The sequence below is a fragment of the Orycteropus afer genome, unplaced genomic scaffold (genome assembly GCF_000298275.1).
Source record: "Orycteropus afer afer isolate SDZICR_OR568_19922 unplaced genomic scaffold, OryAfe1.0 scaffold00040, whole genome shotgun sequence".
In the NCBI taxonomy this organism is placed as follows: domain Eukaryota; kingdom Metazoa; phylum Chordata; class Mammalia; order Tubulidentata; family Orycteropodidae; genus Orycteropus; species Orycteropus afer.
Genome location: NW_006921627.1, coordinates 10,631,109 through 10,652,954, shown reverse-complemented (window position 1 = coordinate 10,652,954; position 21,846 = coordinate 10,631,109). Strand labels below are relative to the sequence as shown.

The window sequence follows — 21,846 nt, the reverse complement described above, 5'->3', positions numbered from 1 at the left end:
TAACAGTTGGTCACTAATTTTCTGTTAGGACACTTGACTCACAGGGAATTCCATACCTCAGAAGGTGACATCCATTTTTCTTTTTTTTTTGGACAAAATATGGATGCTCTCAAGATGAAGACTAACTCTACCTTCTTTCTCAGTTGTGAAGTTGATAAGCTTGGCCATAGATTTGGAGGTGGGAGATGTTTTTGGGTTAATGTGCTTGGGGTGGGCCCTGTTGAGCTTTCCCTAACTCAATAGTTTCTGTCTATTGCAGCAAAGAGATGTGTGACCAGCAGAATGCCTTCACCATGTGCCCCCTGTGTGACAAGTCCTGTGACTACTGGAACCTCAGCTCAGCCTGTGGTACAGCACGGGCCAGCCACCTTTTTGACAACCCTGCCACGGTCTTCTTCTCCATCTTTATGGCTCTATGGGGTAAGTAACCATTATATGGGGGGTACCTTTAAATGGGTACAGTGACCAAGTTCTAAAACATTTATCCTTCCAATTACTTCTCTTAGTATTTTGTCCTTGTATCTCAAGAAGTATTTCAGGACAATAGATTTCTCTTCTTTACTCATATTTACTCATGTGAACATAAATAGGAATAGTCTCCATGGCTTTACCTATTTTCTCCTAGATGTAATAATGTTAACCTGTACTAGCCTCATGTATGATTTTATTCAGAATTTGAACCAAAGCATGTTTTGAAAATCTCTAGCACACTCGTAAGTTCTCCAGGTACATCTAAGAGTTATGTGGTATTATAGATATTACCCAGTGCAAGATTCAGACTAATGGGGTGACTGCTGTAGTCACAGAGTTGGCTAGTGATAAAGGTAGGCTGAAACTTGGTCTCCCGCTTGGGTTTGGGGCTATTTCCAGGACACCATGAGTATAGACTGTAGCAGTTTTATTTAGTGCCCTGGTGTTTTTTTTTTTTTTTTTTCCAATATTCCCACCAAAGGGATCTCTAAAGGAAAGAACAAATAATTCCTTTCATCTTCCTCCCCCTACTCCCCCTGTAGAGTATTAGAGTAATAAATCTTTCTCTGAACCATAGCTATCTACCCATAAACATACACACATATACTTACTCCTATTCTCTCAAACAAGAAAAAACAACCCAATGATAACTGAATATTTCTAAAACTGATACATGCACCTATATTAAGAAAAGTACCAGGTCAATGTGTTTCTGCCCATCTTGAGTAGCCATTTGCATTTTACTCCCCTGATTTCCTCATCACTGGGGTGCAGGCCCATTGGATGACAGGCTCACTTTCCCATTGGATGACAGGCTGCAAGAACCTCTGTCATGCTAATTTATCACTGGCTCTATGGAAGGACATGCCAGGATGGGGCCATGAGTCACATGTCCCTCCAAATGTGAGAAGATAGAGAAGGGAGGGAGAGATCTGTTCTCATCAGTGCAGGGAGAACTGGAACACAACCTTTCTCCATTCCCGGTAGAGCCCTTGACTTGGGTGGAGGACAGATCAGACTGGAAAATTTCCCATGTTGCTAAGCCATTGAAAAAATTTCAGGGAAAATTATATTCTCTATTCTTAGGGAGAGCAGCCACTTCCCAGAGGCATGTGGCCAGTGGTCAACCCATTAAAGTTGGGACTGACAGTAGGGAGAAATGGAGCTTGTGACCATATAGCTCTGGAATTGTTCACATGAAGGATTGGTGGAGCAAACTGAAGTTGACACTTGTCTCCTGGGAAGTCAGAAACAGCTCTATGTCTCCTTGTCAAACAAGGGCATCTTATAGTTACCCTAAAGTCCACTTGAACAGATTTAGAACCCAGAATACACATCTTTTTTTCTAAATATTTTACAGCCCTAATTCTCATTTATTTGTCTTGCAGATATTACCACCATTGAGTTAGATGAAGCTTAATAACTTTGAGTCCATGATCCCTTAAGAACTTTCCTGGGACACATAATCCCTAGTTGTAGAGGAACTTGGTTTTCAATTGTACTTTCCCAGTTTCAAGCCCCAACAACTGCCTCTTGTCTTTCCTCAGTAACTGTAATGAAGAGACACCTCCCTTCCCTTCTGAGATCCTCCATAATTTACTATGCACCCCCCCCCATACACACACACACACTGCCTCCGCTCTTTTCCTCTCATATGGCAGTACAGGGAAAGTACAAAGGGGTGGGATTGTGTCAGAGCTTCCTGGCATAGGGTAGGGTTTTGTTTTGTTTTTTTTTTTTAACAGCCTTGCTGTGTTTTATGTGATTGTGTATTTGGTTATAGCAGCCAAGAGCCTCTAGGCATGATTGCCTACAAATTGCAATTAAAAATAATAGTAATGCCTCTCATTACCATGATTATTATGATTAGTGGTGCTGTGCTGGGTGGGCCTGGGCCAGGGCCCATGCCTGCCAGGAATAAGGCCAGGAAGAAGCCAAGTGATTCTATGTAGAGACAGATTCAGACTGTTGGTGGCAGAGGGAGTGGTGATTGGGGGTGGGGTAGGGTGCATGGAAGATACTAGTCAGCAGGACCTAAGTCTTTCAGAGTCTTCAGGCCCAACTTTCCTTTGGTTCTGGCTTTAAATTCCAGATAACTTTGGAGTTGAGAAAGAGAGTGAAGCTCTATTGAAAAGGGAAATAAAGAGGTAGAATTTCTGAACTCTTTTCTGAATAGAAGTTGAAGATGTCAACTTATGGCCCAGGCAGTGCTAACTCTGTATCTTAGTCCTGCTCCTTACCAGCTGTAGATCCCATAACAAATAAGTACGAACCTAGCTCTGTGTCACTAAAGCCAGTGCTCTTTGCCAAGACACATGCTTCCTTGAGCACGTTACCTAATCTTTGAGCATCATTGTCCTCATTTGTAAAATTAGTGAAATAATACCTCACAGTGTTCTTGTAACGAGAGAATGAGATATGTGTGCAAAGCACCTGGCATAGTTCCTGGCATATAGTACACACCCTGGAACTGTGAGCTGCTCTTTATTATTAGAATGGGTCTCCCCTGCCTTCATGACTCCTCTTCTAATTACTCTTTATGTCTCTCATCTGTTCCATCATCTGACTTTTTCCTTCGTAGAGAACCCAGGCAGTAAGCACTCTGAGCTCTGCTGAACTCAGAGCCGTCCTTAGGCACTGTGAAAAGCCACAGGCAAAAGAGGGAATTTCTTGCTGTTCTAAGCACATCCCCAGGCCAATTCCAGTGTCAGAAAGTCAGGATGCATATACATGAAAAAGCTCAAAATGCAAGGAAGAAGAACATACAAGTCAGTACACCATGATGTAGCTTCAAGTACCACAAACATAGAGTTAAGTAACTACATATTCAACCACTCCATAGGTGTTTATTATGCTCAGTCCCATGATGCTCCCAAGGTAAACATAGGCAGCTAAGAGCCTGGTTGTGGCCTTGGAGGACTTTACAGTCTTTCTACTACACTGCAGACCCCAAATGCCAGCCAACAGTCAAGCACAGTATGCAATGAGCTGTTCTGGTGGCTGTCCAGACTCTTATCAGGGGTGATGTAGAGGTGGAGAGGTGGCTCCTAAATGTAGGAAATGAAATATAGACATGCCTCTTGGCTACTGGAGCTGGAGGAGCTATTAGAACCCAAAGTCCTCCAATATCTCATTCTTTCCAGTGTTGCATTGTTTTTCCTACCTCATCTTTTCTTTTTATCTCTTAGTTTCAATTTCAAAAAAGAGATTCTGGCTAGTCCATCAGCAGATCCTAGATCTGGTGTCCAAGCTATTATTATAAAAAACCCTTGCTATAGGGTGGGAGGTGTCAGGTCTTTCAGAACATGTTGGGTTTGCCCTTCAAGAAGCTGTGGTTGAGGAAGCAAACTGATTGATATGTAGGTATGGTAGGGGTTCAACAGATATTTGCTACACAAATGGAAGAATTAATGAATGTTACTAAAGGGGAATTATTCTATCTCATAGATATAATAGCTGCATAGAAGATGAGATAGAAGGCTGAGACTCTGAAGTCAGGAAGAACTGTTAGGAGATTTTTTTGTATGTCAGAATGAGATGGTTAAGGCCCAGAAAAGGGAAGTGATATTTAGGACAGAAAGAATGTATATATAGGCAAGATGAGGTTTGCAAAAAAACATTCCAAGTCTTCTATTCTTATCTTCTTTATCCTTCCTTCATTTTATGGGTTCAGTGATCACTCTTCTCATAACATAGAAATGGAGAAAAATGTGTGTGTATGAATGTGACTTAATATATTTAAAAGTTTACAAGGATGTGCAATATTTTGAGCAGTTCCAGCTAGAAGCAGGAAGAAGGAGCTGAATGCTTTAAAGACAGCCCTTTAATTTGACATCTATAAATTTATCCTCTACTTCCATTGGTGAACCCAATGCATAATCAGAATTCATTCTTCAAAAACTAATAGAACTTTTTCTTTTTATTTTTTTAAGCTACAATGTTTCTTGAGAATTGGAAGAGACTACAGATGCGACTGGGCTACTTCTGGGACCTGACTGGTATAGAAGAGGAAGAAGTGAGTTCTCTTGCATACTTCCCTGGGTCTTTGCTTTGCTTTGACACTAGAAATAGACTATCTTGAGTGAGATAGCCACTTGTGCTTGCTGTCACATTAGCCAGTCCCACTGAGCTGGATTTCACTGTGGCTGCCTTTTTTTTTTTGTTTTGTTTTTTAATTATTATTATTAACAATTTGGCTTCTTGAACTAAACTATGGTTGATTTGCACTGAGGCAAAGAGTTCAAATACTCTCTCTTCCTTTGAGTGTAACACATTTGGCCTGAAAGGTAGCCAGATGTCCCGGTGTCCTGCCTTGAGAAAAGAGATGGCACAAGAGGCAAGCCTTGTAGTGGTCTTGCCATTTAACTCAGCGTGCTTCTACTTCCCATAGCATTCATGCTAGTGAGCATGAAGCCAGAAAATATGAATCACTTCAGCATGACTCAGGACATATATAAATCAAAATGCCTCTGTCAGCCTACTGAAAGATAGGGGAGAGACATGAGTACCAAATACTGGTTGCCTTTGATGCTGATGGAAAACAAGAAAATCCACTACAGTGTAAGCCAGTGTGTTGTATAAAACTTGGTTGTGGGCTAAGTGGAAGGTGTAGGTTCTCTACAGTGTAATTTTCTGAACAGATGATGTGTAAAAGGTGAAAACACACCAGCCTTCCCTCAGGGCTCTTTTGAGAACTAGGTCCCCAGTCTTGATGTCATCAGTGAGCTGACTGTGAGAAGTGTGTGCATGGTTATTCACAATTATCTGTTCCTGCTCTAACTCCTTGTCCAGACAGCAGCCCCACTCCCACTCAACCCTCTATCTCCTCTTCTTTCACTTCCAGTCAGCTAGCCCACTCTGTTTTGACCACTAAAACTTCCATTGATTGAACAGCAAATGTGAATATGGGGTAGGGACCTCTACAGACTAACCTTTGTAAATGGGGGTTGAGAACAGTGTCCAGAAGGACCAGGAGGCACTCTCAATTATCTGAGTGCAGGCATGCCTTAGAGATATTTTGGGTTCATTTCCAGACTACTGCAATAAAGCAAATATTACAATAAAACAAGTCATACAAATTTTTTGGTTTCCCAATGTGTATAAAAGTTATGTTTGCACTGTACTATAGTCTATTAAGTATGCAATACCATTATAAAACAGAGCACAGAATTTTGTGAGAATTACCAAAATGTGACACACAGACATGAAATGAGCACGTGCTGTTGCATAAATGATGCCTATAGACTTGTTCAACTCAGGGTTGCCACAAACCTTTGGTTTGTGAAGAACACAGTATTGGGGAAGCATAATAAAACTAGGCATGTCTGTACCCACTTGCAAAGACTGACCACAAATATCATGGTGGCTGCACGGACAGCAAGCTTTTTCCTTATTTTCCTACAGTAATTGATGTGCCTTGGCTTGAACTCAGGACCCCTGGCTTTGTAGCCTTGATGTTTTATGACCAAGCAAATGAAATTCCAAATTTAGTCTTGTTTTCAAGCCTCTGTAGCTTCCTATGTTTGTGGTGTGACTACTTCTGCTCCTTAATACTTTAATTAGTCAGCTTACTTTTGAGCAGAGGGGCCACAAAGTAGCAGGGTCTGGAGGGCAGCCTCATGGAATGGAATCTACTAATCCAATTGTGTTGCCTCAAAGTATTAGAAGCAGAGGTGTAGTAATGTGCCTTCTTCCCATCTGCCTTGGGTTTTCACATAATTCCATCCCATCCCACCTCATTACATTATTATGTAATGAATGGATGTGCTCACTCTATTCAATTCCTATGTTTTGACCATGTATCTTGAAACTAACACCACCAAGGATTTTGTGACAAATGAAAGAATGTACATGTGGATTCTGCCTTAATAGAGGATATAAATTAATTAGAAAGATAAGCAGTAGAGAGTAATAAGGGCAATTTCATGTCTTGGAAGGAAAATGCCCAAACTAGCACTTTTAACAGTAAGAGTTGCAGCAGTTTTTATGAGTGATACAATTAGATCATTTTTCTCCTATATATCTCATTTGATTTAGTTGAGAGAGAGAGAGAGACTGACTGACAGGCAGAGAGTGGGAGGGGATATAGTTCATCCTCTCCTAATGTAAGAGGCAAGGATGTTTCCAAAGAAGAGAAGAAGAAGCATCCTGGCACCCAAGTCTGTGTGGGGCCGGAGACAAGCTAAGTGTGTCTGAGAAGAAGAATTGAGAAAGCCAGCAAGTCTCTCTTTTAGAGAGGAAGTGTAAACACAAATACATAAAGGCTTCAATTATGACTCAGTGCCCTTGAAATCTTAGGAACAGGCCCCTGACAGGAGTACGATTATAATCCATTTCTCATTCTGTAGCCAAATTTCCTGTTTTCTGTTTAACCCAATGGACCATGGTAACTTCACCGGAGGTACATGCTTTGAGGAAATAATGTACAGACTGAGAGTTGCCTGGCCAAGACTGGGCTTACCATGGCAAAAACAGACATTCCCAATGGGCTCTGGGTGAGGTTCCTACAAGACCTGATAATTCTGCACCATGATTGGTGTGCCAGACATGTCTTTTTCTTCCATGCATTTATATTCCAGACTTGGATATCAAACACACTTGAAATTCAGTTCAATTCTGAACATATTCTTTAAGCACTAGGTTTTTTTTCCTGGGAGTGGGGTTGGGGGTGGGGGAGGTGAAGTCCCTGGGTAGTGCAGTTAAACACTGTGCTACTAACCAAAAGATTGGTGGTTAAAACCCACCCAGAGGCAGGGTCGCCATGAGTGTGGCTGGATGGCAACTGGTTATTTATTTAATTTTTTTTTTTTCAATTTGGGGTAGTAAATATTACACTAATTCAGACATGGCCTCTGTCCTCCAGAGGGTTATATTCAATAGGTCTCTAAATATTCAAAATACAATGGAGAGTATGTGAGACAAATTCTGCTGGCCAATGTAGGAAGAGGAAATGCATTTTTTTTAATATCAGAGTTTGAAGGCTGGGTACATTCCAGTGGGCAGCAATGGGAAGAAAGGGCCCCCAGGGAGGAAACAGTAAGCAGAAACTTTGGGCTAGGGAAGCTTGGGTATGGATAAGAAATGCAAAATGTTCAGAAAGTCTGGTTAACTGTGGGGGCCGGAATTGGGATGCATTGGAGGACAAAGCAGCAAGTGTAGGCTTGTGGCCAGGCCTGGGAGGGTACTGACTGCTAGTCTGGGTCTCCTGTAGTGTAGGCCATGTATGAGAAAGCACGTGTGACTTGTATGAGAGCACTATGACATATATGAAGTGTTGTGGGTAGTTTTAATCTATGTTAGTAAGTGCAGGGCAGAAGGATGGAAGATATGACTCGGGTAGAGGAAAGAGAGAGGCAAGAGTCTTTGAAGGTCATGGCTGGAATTTTTTTTTTTTTTTCTATTTTAACCAGACATCTTTTCCAGGGATATTCCTGAGAAGAAATCATTCTTCTCTGCGATCTTTAACTTACCTTCTCAGGTGGAGGGAGAGTTCTGCCTCACATCTACACCCAAGTCTGCTCACCATCTGTCCTTCCTTCCTGGGGTGTCCCCTAACATGCAGGCTATCCCAGGAGGAGGCTACCACTGGTAGTACAGTGGTTAAGCGCTTGACTGCTAACTGAAAGTTTGATGGTTTTAACCCAACCAGCAACTCCCCCAGAGAAAACACCTAGCAATCTGATCCTATAAAGATTATTGGCCCAAGCTTCTGCCTGGAATGCTCCTTCCCAGTGGTCTCCACATGGCCTGATTTTTCTTGGTTTTCCCATTTCAGCTGAAATGTTACCTTCTCTACATTGGCCTTCTCTGACTTCCCAGTGGGAAGAAACCACCCTGATTTATTTTCTCTCTTGTTCTTATCCACATCTGCTAGTTTATTTGTGTTTTGTTTGCTTGCTATTTACCTTCCTCCACTTGAAGATGAGCTCTAGGAAAGGAACTTGTCCATAGGACCGGTGCTTGAGCCTCAGTGCTGGTAGAGAGGTTGGAGCACAGTAAACCGAAAACCAAACTCACTGCCGTCGAGTTGGATCTGACTCATCGTGACCCCTTCTTGGGTTTCTGAGGTGGTAACACTATGTATGTAGATTGCCCAACCTTCCTTCTGAGGAGTGGCTGGTAGGTTTGAACCACCAGCCTTCTGGTTAGCAGGCAAATGCCTTAGGCACTACACCACCAGAGCACAGTAGGTCCTTCCTTGGTAATTCTTTGTTGGAGGTATTTGTGGAATGTTTTTCTGGATTTACCTCTTTAGATCAGTGAAGGCTGGTCCTGAGCTGGCTTGGTTCTTTCCTGAAGGGACTGCCAGGTGGAATTAGCTTTGAAAAAATCTTCCCAAAGTTTTGGTGGGAGGGGTTATGTATTTGTGCTGATTTTGGCATCAGATCACCATCCAGGAGGTATGTGTGGGAAACATCAGGAATAAGGCTGGGCATTCTGGGGCAACTCTTATAGGGCTACATTCCACTGTGGCCAGGAGCTCAGTTGTCCAGATCTCTCTGCCTATTAGGAATGCTGTAGTCTCATCCAACCTGCTTGGCTGAACAGGGATGCTCTTGTCTGAGCAGAGTCCACTGTGAGCCAGCAACGAGTCCCTTCCTAGGAGTTATCAGTAAATGATGCAGGAATATGAAGTCCTCACCCCTATAGATATTTAGTGTTGAACAGCCAGATGCAGAGCAGCATAAGACTCTGCTTTGAGTGTCTTGGTGTGTCTGTGTGCCAAGAGACCTTGCCTTGTTTTAAACAGATAAAGGGATCTGAACTCCAGTATAGGGGAGGTGAGTCACACCCACAACTTCAGGGATTTGAAGAAACACACCTCTCTGTGACCTTATGGTACATTTTTGGAAAACCAGAGACAGGTCTTTGGTGTCATGTGAGTCAGCCAGAAAATTCTTCTCCAGCCCTTTTGCAGGCTATGAGAAAGTAGGAGCTCCACTGCTTGACACTATTTAGAACTCATATTATGGTACTCACCAAAAGATATTGTTACAATTTTTAATTGAAATCTTCTGTTGGAATACTGTAAGGAGTTCTGGTGGCATAGTAGATAAGGCATTTGGCTGCTATCCAGGTCAATTGTTCAAACCCACCAGCTGCTCCATGAAAGGAAGATGGGGTCATGTATTTCCCTAAAGATTTACAGCCTCAGAAACCCAATGGAGGTCACTATGCATCGGAATTGACTCCATGGCAGTGAGTTAGGTTTGTTTTTTTTTTGGTTGGAATACTGAGGAAAAAGCAACCAAACTACAGAGGCTGTGAAAGAAAACTTCAAATTGCATTTCTCAAAGTGTTCTTATAGAACAGTAATTGTTCTTTAGGAAAGGATGAGTTTAAGAAAATTGTTGTTGTTGTTGTTGTTATATGCCGTCGAGTCGGCCCCGACTCATAGTGACCCTTCCTTGGGTTTCCGAGGCAGTATCACTATGGAAGTAGGATTGCCCAACCTTCCTTCTGAGGAGTGGCTGGTGGGTTTGAACCACCAGCCTTCTGGTTAGCAGTCAAGTGCCTTAGGCACTATGCTACCAGAGCTCCTATTAAGAAAATTAGGCAAGTGTTTTTACAGTAGGACTCTTCAGAGCTTTTAATATGCTCATTGTGACTCATAAAGGTGATATATTATGTGGTATTTTCTGGTCTTTTGGACTCTGAAATCCTCTTTTTAAGCTAAAAATCTCTTGGCACACCCCATAAGAAAATCTGTGTTAGAGAATGGATGAAGGTGAGAGACAAAATCAAGCATTTAGAGATTTCTGCATGCTCAGTATGGTGCTAATTACTGTTTACCCAAAATAATACAGATCAGGAAGCTAATCACTGTGTCAGGATAAGAAAATTGTCACATGTGAAACAGCTGGGAAATAATCCACTGCTCATCTGTCTGTTTGTCAAGACAGTAGGGTCACCCAACAGCACTTCCAGACCAAAATAGACTAGGAAAAAAGATTTGGTGATGTGCTTCTGAAAATTTGTTGATGAAAATGTTAGGGATCACAACAAAATATTGCTCAATAGAGTACTCGAAGATGAGCTCCTAGGTTGGAAGGCACTGCACCATAGCCACAACAATGTGTTCAAGCATACCAATGATCATGATTATGGTGCATGATCAGGGAGCATTTTGTTGTGTATGTATGAAGTTTCCATGAGTTGGAGATGACACCATGGCAACTAACAACAACAACAACAACAAATAATGATACGTTTACATATATATACATATATATACATATATATATATAATGATACAAATAATGATACATATACATATGTGTGTGTGTGTGTGTGTAATCAAGGGCTAGAATGTGTGGTATAAGGTTAAGAACTCTAAGAATTCCAAGAGAGATGACTCCCCCCCCCCCACACACACACCCATGTGCTAGAACAGCCATAGAAGTTCTCCTAGAAAGGGTGGGCTGGTTTAGTCATGGAGATTGGAGTGATGATGGAGCACATTACAAACTTGAATGGAATCACCTCCTATTGTGTTGGTTATGCTTATTAGTTGCTTGCATGGCTTCTCCCCTCCAACCATATTGGCCTAGCCTTCTGGCCTCTGGGATCTCTAAAATGTGGCCAATGATAAAGAAATGAGTGTTCTCTGAACTGTGAGCCAGCAATGAGTCCCTTCCTAGGCATTATCAGTAAATGATGCAGGAATATGAAGTCCTCACCCCTATAGATATTTAGTGTTGAGCTAGAAGCTGCAAGGAAGACCTGCCAGTGAGGCCAGGTGTATACTGTTAAATTCTCTTTGAAGGGAGTCATGCACCTTCCTGTCCTTCCATCTGCATTGATTTGACACTGGTCTTCTTAATGAGTTTAGGTGCTCTTCCCATGCCTGTGACTCACTTCTCAGGTTTGTGTTGCTAAATGACCCAGAGACGTCTCAGGAGCATTGGTGTACTTGCCAATGAGTTACTCACCTAGGCTGTACAGGAAACAGGTCCAGGCAAGTGAATTTTAAGAGTCCCCATGGCCACCTTTGACTTTGATGTTTATTTGTCGCCATTTTGCTTATAGAATAACGGAGCAAGGAAGAAGTTTTGTCCTTGTCCCAACTCCCAGATGTGGGGTACATCTGTTTCTCCAGCTGTGATTTGGCTCATTGAAACTTAAAGTCTGGGGTGTGAGGATATTTGGTGGGATGACCAGATGTATCCTTCTGCCTTTGGTCAAACTGCTGTGCAAAGTATGTGGTTTCTCTTTGTATCAGCTATGCAGTTAACATTTCCTCTCTCCTTTCTCAACACTGGTGCTATCCCCAGGAGCGTGCCCAGGTTTGGTTTTCAGTGTGATAGCAAATGTCCTGTGTCCCCTCTTTTTCCCTTACATTATGTTCTTGGTCTAGACTCCTTGTGATTGTGTGTGGTCTGGAAATTCATGTCCATAGTGCCCTATCCTGAGTACTGACTTTAATGTACTTGTGATTTCTAGTTATAAACTGTAGGTCAACATCGCTCTTCCTCTTGTTTACTAACCACTCTTGGGCTCTTTGGATTTTAGGAGCACTCCCGGCCTGAGTATGAAACCAAAGTTCGAGAGAAAATGCTAAAGGAAAGTGACAAGTCGGTTGTCCAGAAATTGGAAACAGATAGGATTGAGAATGATGATGAGGTAAGATGCTGGTGCTTGTTGTTTTTTGTCCTCTTTATTTCTGAAGATCTTGTTCTCATTGTAACTGGAACACCATAGTGAATGGAGGACCAGGCTGTGAGAAGAGGTTGATGTAGGGCAGGATAGACTAAAAGCATGACATCTCCCTTTTCCTTACAGTTAAGAGCTCGTGGGTGACAGGCTTCAGCCATGAGTTGATCAGTATTTCTTTTATGGATAGTACTGTCTAGATGAAATAGGAGAGTAGAGTAGAGAAGAAAGAGACAGTTTAGGTCTGGTTCCTCTAGATTTCATCACCTAAATTCTTAACGTCAGCAACAACTGTATCAACCACCACCACAACAGCTAACCCTTATCAAAGGTTTGCTCTATGCTAGGCACTGTGCAGAGTATATAATCTCATTCAGTCTTCACAATAAATCAGTGAAGCTGACACTATTGTTATTTACATTGTAACCATGAAAGAAAATTATGTCCAGAGATTAAGTCATTGACAGAAGTCACACAGCCAGCAAATGGTGGGTGGATCTGGAATCCCACCCTGGGTTCTGTTTATTACAGAGTCTGTGTACCTAACTACTATGCAATACTGCCTTTTAAGTGTGGTGAGGAAGTCTAAGAAGAAAGCGTTAAGTGGATCAAGGGGATGGTAGAGGCAAATCCATGCCTGTATTTGCTTGAGCTCCTTGTACAATGTTCCTTACACTTCAGTTTATCTAAGTGGGCCTTTGAAAGTAGGAGCATGATAGTAAACATGGTTTCTGAGTTATATTTTTTAGTTTTATGGTGCCATTCAGATTTGAAAGAGGGCTTCAGAATCCATGTTGTGATCTGTAAGTACTCACTGTGTGTGTGTGTGTATGTGTGTGTTGTGGGGGGTGATGGGGTGAAGGACTCCTCTTCGGCCAGTCCTGTCTCTGAATGCCACCTTTTGAAACTAAAAGTGTGTGTTTATGTCTTTCCTAATCTGATTCCAGAAAAAAAATCAATAAGATTGGAAATCTGTTGTTTTTACATGTGTCTTTTCTCAATCTTGGATTTGAATTCAAATTTCATTTCATTTTACATTAAGTTGGAGCCATTCATGTTAACATGCAAATTTATGCAAGCATCAAAACAGAAGAATGTGGTATTTTTGAGCTCAGAGTCCTGGCATTTTATTTTAAACAGGACTTAAACAGAAGAGTGAGAAAGAGGGTGGCCTTTAGAGTTATTTTTTCCCTAGACAAAGAACAAGTCCAAGACCACCAATTATTCAGGAAAATAATGAACTCATTCTTAGAAAAGACTAATCATCACCCCACCCTCATCAGAAAGCAAGCATTCTGTGTACTGTCAGCTTCAGGAACTCCATGCAATCTTCTTTCTCCACCCCAGAGCAATATACAAGGGATAATTTTATGGGAATCACATGTAACTTTTATTGACCACTGACTCATTTCATTTTAATTCCATAGACGGGAATGCCAAGGAGCTGGAATTGCGTACATTGAGGCTGTGGTTCTAATATAAACATTGCTTGGCTATATATGCATGATAGGTCAAATAACTTTCAGGAACCATGAATAATTAAGAAGCATCTGAATGCATTATGAATGATACATATGTTTATGTTTTAGTATTCAACATCTATTTTCATTACACTGTTGAGAATGCAAAGCTCAAAGCATCTAATGCTTATGTGCACTGAGGGGAAATGACCTTCCCAAATGAACAGAATAAGATCAAAATGGCCTGAAATTTGATTGTCAGAAACTTTGTTATGTTCCCTCAGTTTCATTAACATTGTAGATGCTTCTTTCTTGCTGTAGATCTAGCCGTAGGTGGGAGATAAAGAATGGAATGTAGTGTTGTCTGATGGGAGGAATGCTTGCCTTTGGGAAGAGTTGTGGTCAATGCTCACCACACCTCACGGTTCTGGGGGCTCCATTCACAGTGCAGTACTGCCTGTAGTGCCATTATGTGTGTGATATTTAGGAACGGCACCTTCTTCTGGGAGATAGAGAGGAACTAAGTCTAGCTGATGGTCTTGGATGTCCTTCTTTCATCATAGAGGATTACCTTGGTTCTGCCTTCACTGTTACCCTAAGGCTGCATATCCCCACCTCTCCTTATTTTCCTTCCTCTTGAATGATTTTAAAAACTCCCTTTTAGAGAAGCCCAGAGTGGTCCAGTAACTTGTCCAAAACCATTTAGCTTGTTGTGATGGAGCTAATATTCAAACTCAATACTCTAAAGAGGTCTTTTGTAACAGATTTGTTCAGTGCAGAATGATGTCTGATTTCTTGACTACTATTTCCATAGAGTCGGGTCCGACTCGATGGCACATAACAACAACAACAACTTCCATAGATGTTATTGTGGTTCCAAGTGAAATTGAATCTTTGACAACTTCAATTTTTTCCTCCATTTATCGTGATGCTGCTTATTGGTCCATTTGTAAGGATTTTAGTTTTCTTTATGTTGAGGTGTAATCCATACTGCAGACTATTCTTGATATCATCCCACAATGCATCTGGTTTTTGGTCATCGGTATTCAAGGCATCAAATCTGTTCTTCAGTAAGTGCTTCAAGTCATCTTCACTTTCAGCAAGCAAGGTTGTGTTATCTGCATATCACAGGTCATTAATGAGTCTTCCTCTAATCCTAAGGCCACATTCTTCTTCATATAGTCTAGCTTTTTGGATTATTTGCTCAGCATACAGATTGAATAGGTATAGTGAAAGGATACAACCCTGACACACTCCCTTCCTGATTTTAAACCATGCAGTATCCCATTGTTCTGTTTGAACAACAGCCTCCTGGTCTATGTAAAAGTTCCTCATGAGCACAGTTAAGTACTCCAGAACTCCCATTCTTTGCAACACTATCCATAATTTGTTATGATCCACATAGTTGAATGTTTTTGCATAGTCAATAAAACACAAGTAAACATCTTTCTGGTAGTTGCTTTCAGCCAAGATCCATCTGACATTGTTGTTGTTGTTGTTGTTTGCCGTCGAGTCGGCCCCGACTCATAGCGACCCCTCCTTGGGTTTCCGAGGCAGTATCACTACGGAAGTAGGATTGCCCAACCTTCCTTCTGAGGAGTGGCTGGTGGGTTTGGTTAGCAGGCAAGTGTCTTAGCCACTATGCTACCAGAGCTCCCATCTGACATTAGCAATGATATTCCTCATTTCAAATCCTCTTCTGAATCCAGCTTGCATTTCTGAAAGTTCCTTGTCAATATACTACTGCAACCACTTCTGAATTATCTTCAACAAAATTTTACTTGCATGTAATATTAATTATATTTGATAATTTCCACATTCTGTTGGATCACCTTTCTTTGGAATGGGTACAAATATGGATCTCTTCCAGTCAGTTGGCCAGGTAGCTGTCTTCCAAATTACTTGGCATAGATAAGTGAGTGCCTCCAGTGCTGCATCCATTTGTTGAAACATCTCAATGGGTAGTCTGTCAATTCCTGGGGCCTTGATTTTTGCAATTTCTTCTGTGCAGCTTTGACTTCTTCTTCCAGTACCATTGGTTCTTGATCCTATGCCACCTCCTGAAGGGTGGACATTGCCAATTCTTTTTTTGTACAGTGCCTGTGTATTCCTTCCATCTTCTTTTGATGCGTCCTGCATCATTCAATACTCTGCCCATAGAATTCTTAAATATTGCAACTTGAAGCTTGAATCTTTTCTTCAGTCTTTCAGCTTGAGAAATGCTGAACATGTTCTTCCCTTTTGCTTTTTTTAATTCCAAGTCTTTGCATAATTCATTGTAATAATTGACTTGGTCTTCTTGTGCTGCCCTTTGGAATCTTCTATTCATCTCTTTTACCTTGTCATGTCTTCCATTTGCTTTAGCTACTCTCATTCAAGAGCAAATTTCAGTCTTGTCTGACATCCATTTTGGCCTTTTCTTCCTTTCCTATCTTTTTAATGAACTTTTGGTCTCTTCATGGATGATGTTCTTGATATCATCCCACAACTCATCTAGTTTTTGGTCATTGATATTCAAGGCATCAAATCTATTCTTCAGATGGTCTCTAAATTCAGGTGGAATATAGTCAAGGCCATATTTTGGCCCTTGTAGACTTGTTTTAATTTTCTTCAGCTTCAGCTTGAACTTGTATATGAGCAACTGATGATCTGTTCCACAGTCAACTCCTGGCCTTGTTTCAGCTGAAGATATTGAGCTTCTCCATTGCCTTGTTCCACAGATGTAGTCGATCTGATTCCTATGTATTCCATCTGGTGAGGTCCATGTGTATAGCCACCATTTATGTTGTTGAAAAAAAGTATTTGCAATGAAAAAGTCATTGGTCTTGCAAAATTCTGTCATGCATCTCCAGCATCATTTCTGTCGTCAACAGCATATTTTCCAAGTACTGATCATTCTTCTTTGTTTACAACTTTCACATTCCAACCACCAGTAATCATCAATACATCTGCAGAAGTTGGTAAAAATCTTCAATTTCTTCATCTTTGGCTTTAATGGTTGGTACATACTGTTGAATAACAGCAGTATTAATTTGTCTTCCTAGTAGGCTTAGGGATATTATCTTATCACTGACAGCATTGTACTTCAGGATAGATTTGGAAACATTCTTTATGACAATGAATGAGACACCATTCCTCATCAATTTGTCATTCCTAACATAGAAGATCATATGATTGTTGATTCAGAATGGCTAATACCAGTACATTTTAGCTCACTGGGATATCAAACTTTATGCATTCCATTTCATTTTTGATAACTTACAATTTTCCTAGATGCATACTTCATACATTCCACATTCCAATTATTAATGGATGTTTGCAGCTGTTTCTTCCCATTTTGAATAGTGCCCCATCAGCAAATGAAGGTCCTGAAAGGTTTACTCCATCCATGTCATTAAGGTCGACTCTATTTTGAGGAGTAAGCTCTCTTCCTCAGTTGTATTTTGAGTGCCTTCTGATTGAGGGGCTCATCTTCTGGCACTATATCTGGCAATGTTTCAGGTCTATTCATAAAATTTTCCAGTAATATATCAGACAGTGTTTCACTGCTATTCATAAGGCTCTCCTTGGCCAATTATTTGAGAAGTGGATTGCCCCATCTTTCTTCCCATTGTGTCTTAGTCTGGAAGCTCTGCTGAAACCTGTCCACCATGGATAACTCTGCTGGTATTTGAAATTCTGGTGGCATAGCCTCCAGCCTCACAGCAACATGCAAGCCACCACAGTATATAAAATGACAGGCGAGTGGTGGAGAACTACCACACTATTTTCCAAAGTTACTGCACCCCTTTACATCCCCATCATAAATACATGAGGGTCCTAATTTATCCATAGCCTCATCACATTTGTTATCATCTGTCCTTTTGATGTTATCTATCCTAGAGTGCATTAATGGCATTTTTTATGGTTTTAATTTGCATTTACCTAATGAGTAATGTTGAACCTTTTTTCATGTGATTATTGGACACTTGCATGTCTTCTTTAGAGAAATGTCTATTCAGATCCCATGAATACATTTTAAAATTAGGTTATTTGTCTTTATTATTGAGTTGTGTTCTTTATATATTCTGGACACCTTATGAGGTACATGATTTGCAAATATTTTCTCATATTCTGCAGATTATATTTTCATTTTGATGATATCATTTGAAGTATGAAAGTTTTAATTTTGATGTAGCTCACTTTATCTGTCTTCTGCCCATGTACTTTTGAAGACATATCTAAGAAACCATTACCTAATCCAATGCCATGAAAAATATACTCCTATGTTTTCTTCTAAGAATTTTATTGTTTTAGCTCATACATTTAGGTCTATGATCCATTTTTGAGTTAATTTTTGTGTATGGTGTAAGGAACTGGTCCAATTTTGTTATTTTGCATGTAGATATCCTACTGTCTCACCACCATTTATTGAAAAGACTGTTTTTCCTCTTACTGAATTGTCTTGACACCCTTGTTGAAGATCAAATGACCGTATATTTAAGGGGTAATTTCTGGAATCTAAATTTAAATCCATTAAACTGTATGTCTATTCCTATGTCAGTACCACACTGCCTTGATTACTGCAACTGTGTAGCAAGTTTTAAAATTGGGAAGTGTGAGACCTCTGACTTGGTATTTCTTTTAATGAATTATTTCAGCTATTCTGAATCCCTTCAATTGCATATGAATTTCATGACCAGCTTGTCGATTTCTACAAAAAAAACTAGCTGAGATTTTTATAGGGGTTGCATTAAATCTGTAGACCAATTTGGGGAGTATTGTCATCTTACCAATATTAGGTCCTGTGATCCATGAACATGGTATGTCTTTATATTTATTTGTTGATGTTATGTGCCATTGAGTTGCACCTGACTCATAGTGACCCCTTCTTGGGTTTCTGAGGCAGTATCACTATGGAAGTAGATTGCCCTATCTTCCTTCTGAGGAGTGGCTGGTGGGTTTGAACCTCCAGCCTTCTGGTTAGCAGTGAATTTACTAATTTATTTACACTTTATTTTTTTTTGTAGTTTTAATGTTATGAGTTATGCACCTCTTTTGTTAAATGTATTCTTAAGTATTTTATTCTTTTGATGCCATTGTAAATGTAATTATTTTCTTAATTTCATTTTTAGACCATTCATTGCTAGTATTGTGTAAAAATTGTATACAAATACAAGTGATTTTTATCAATCTTGTATTCTGTAACTTTGCTGAATTCATTTATTAATTTTTACTTTTAATGGCTTTTTAGCATATGCCTTAGGATTTTCTCTATATAAGATCATATCATCTGTGAATAGAGCTTGTTTTATGTCTTCCTTTCCATTTGGATGCTTAACTGCTCTGACTAGACCCTCCTGTACAATGATAAATAGACATGGTGAGAACTTATCTTGTTCTTGATCTTAGGGGGAGAGCATTTATTTTATTTTCATTAAGTATGATGTTAGCTATGATCCACAAAAATGAAAGTTAAAAGTTATGCCTTTTAACTCTCTTTTTAAGGCTTCTCTGAGAACAATTCATATCACATCAAAATGACATGTTTCTGGAGTCAAATATTCTACACTTGATGGCATGAAAACTATGTATCCACATCAGGGATAGGTAATATGCTAAGGCCTAAGTTAGCAGGCTGGGAGTCAGAACCCTGGGGAAGTAATTTGGTACTTTTATTTTTTCTGAGTCTCTGCTATCTCAACTGTCACATGGAGACATTTGATTATATAGCCTCTGTGGTTCTGGGAGGCATTGATTGATTTTCTTTGCTGATATTCCTAGAATCCCAGAAATAAAATTGATCATCAGCCAATCTCTTTGGGGATTGGACCTTTAACTCTCTCTTATTTATCTTAAATGGTGGTAATCTGGGTATTTTCATTTCTACTCTTGTTGATAGTTAAGGGTATGGACACAGCAGGGATGTAGACTATTATGAAATTATAAGTAACATGTATGGAGTACTCTATACATATGAGGCTTAGAGGGAGGTATGATTTCATTTAAGCCTCAAAACATTATTATCTTGTGTTAGGCTGGGTTCTCTAGAGCAACAAAACCAGTAAAGCTTATTTATACATATAGAAAAAGAATTTTATCTTAGGAAAATGGCTCACACACTTATAGAAGCTGGCAAGTCCCAAGTTCTTGGATCAAATGTCAAGCTGAAGGTGTTTCCCAACTCACACAGCTGTAGGGGCTGACAAGCTCAAGTTTGGCAGGCAGTATACTGGCTGTTGACTCCAGTGAATGGTGAATCCAAGATCTCCAGGTCAAATGGTGGATTGTTCACTCACAGATGGTCATAGGCAGCACAACAGGATCCCAATTCACAGAAGAGTGTCTATTTTTCCAGGATATCCATAAATATATTGGAAGCAGGCTACATCCCTAAGGAAACTCTCTTTCAATGGATTGGCTGCTCAAAACATATACATCTGATCACATCATGGGAATAACCTACATCACGACTGCTTAAAGCACACAGAATTGTGGTCCAGCCAAGTTGACACACAGCTCCAACTATCACAGTCCAGCCCTTGTCAACTTGGCAGTTGTACACATCTTCTTAATCATATATAATCTTTAAATAAGGACAATTATGAAGTCATATTTGTGCCTAACGTGATACACTGACACATGTACAAGTGAAACACATTAACCTTGTTTACATTTCACAGTTCATAATAGAAACAAAAATATGTGATGCACATATACAGTGAAGAAATATAACAATCACAGTCCTAGTTTCTGCAGCTGGTAATGTAGTCATAGCTGATATTCAGAACTACCTTCTTCCACCACCCATTCTGTATTTCCCTTGCCCTCAGCAAGCACCTCAGCTGGTCGTGGTTCTTTGCCTGGTGGGTGACCCAAACCTTCATTCCTGAAGGGTCTGGGCTATTAGCAGTCATATCAGAATTGGGTTGCTGTAATTTTCCATTGACTTTCATCACAGAGCATGGTAGTACTAAGAGGTGTCCTAAAGAATCTCTTGTATTCCAGACATATTTTTCTTTACCTCCATTATGTAATGTCAACCCAATTTCCCCTTGGTAATCAGAATCTATCACACTAGATAGTACAGTAATGCCCTTCTTTGTCTGTTGATCCAGAGGCATAAGGAAGCCAAAATGGCCAGGTGGCATTCTTAACCTTGAGTTCAATGCAATCAGTAGTGTGTCTCCAGGTGGAGTGTTTCTCCCTTTTGGGGCTAAGATCTCCAGACCCACAGAGCATAGGGTAACAGGGACAGGAAGCAAAAATTTTGTGAGTGGGTCACTAGGGGTAAGAGTGAGTGGTGCCCTCCAGTTTCCACCCCTTGGTTCCTGGACCCGTGAATCCTGGCTGTTGGAGAAACAGAACCATATATTTGATGCTGGTTTTGAGCATATACAGCCTCCCGGAGAACATTGCCCCAACCGTTCAAGGTATTGCCACCTAGCTGCCACTGTAATTGTGTTTTCAGTAGGCCATTCCATCATTCTATTAAGCCAGCTGCTTCAGGATAATGGGGAACATAGTAAGACCAGTGAATTCCATAAGCATAGGCCCATTGCCACACTTTATTTGCTGTAAAATGAGTCACTGACCTGAAGCAATGTTGTGTGGGATACCACGATGGTGAATAAGACATTCTGTAAGACCACAGATGGTAATTTTGGCAGAAGCATTGTGTGCAGGGAAGGCAAATCCATATCCAGATTAAATATCTATTCCAGTAAGAACAAAATGCTGTCCTTTCCATGATAGAAGTGGTCCAATGTAATCAACCTACCATCAGGTTGCTGGCTGATCACCCCGAGGAATGGTTCCATATTGTGAACTCAGTGTTGGTCTCTGCTGCTGGCAGATTGGGCACTCGACAGTGGCAGTAGCCAAATCAACCTTGGTAAGGGGAAGTCCATGTTGCTGAGCCCATGCATAACCTCCATCCCTGCCACCATGGCCACTTTTTTCATGAGCCCATTGAACAATGACAGGAGTAGCTGGGGGAAATGAATGGCTGGTTTCCACTGAACGTGTCATCCTATCTACCTGATTGTTAAAGTTCTCCTCTGCCAAGGTCACCTTTTGGTGGGCATTCACATGAAACACAAATATTTTTACTTCTTTGGTCCAGTCAGAGAGATCTATCCACATACCTCTTCCCCATACATCCTTGTCACCAATTTTCCAATCATGCTCCTTCCAAGTCCCAGACCATATGGCCAAGCCATTAGTCACAGCCCATGAATCCATATACAATTGTGCATCTGGCCATTTCTTGTTCCATACAAAG

The 21,846-nt window shown here is 40.6% G+C and overlaps 1 protein-coding gene across 1 annotated transcript in view; it reads left to right on the top strand.

Moving 5' to 3' along the window:
- Positions 1 to 21,846, top strand: part of ANO2 (anoctamin 2) — a 556,059-nt gene that overhangs the window by 284,354 nt on the left and 249,859 nt on the right. Inside the window, exons 11-14 of the mRNA XM_007937086.1 lie at positions 260 to 420; positions 4,404 to 4,486; positions 11,745 to 11,756; positions 11,983 to 12,093. Coding sequence (XP_007935277.1) covers positions 260 to 420; positions 4,404 to 4,486; positions 11,745 to 11,756; positions 11,983 to 12,093 — 367 coding nt within the window. The remainder of the gene's footprint in view (positions 1 to 259; positions 421 to 4,403; positions 4,487 to 11,744; positions 11,757 to 11,982; positions 12,094 to 21,846) is intronic.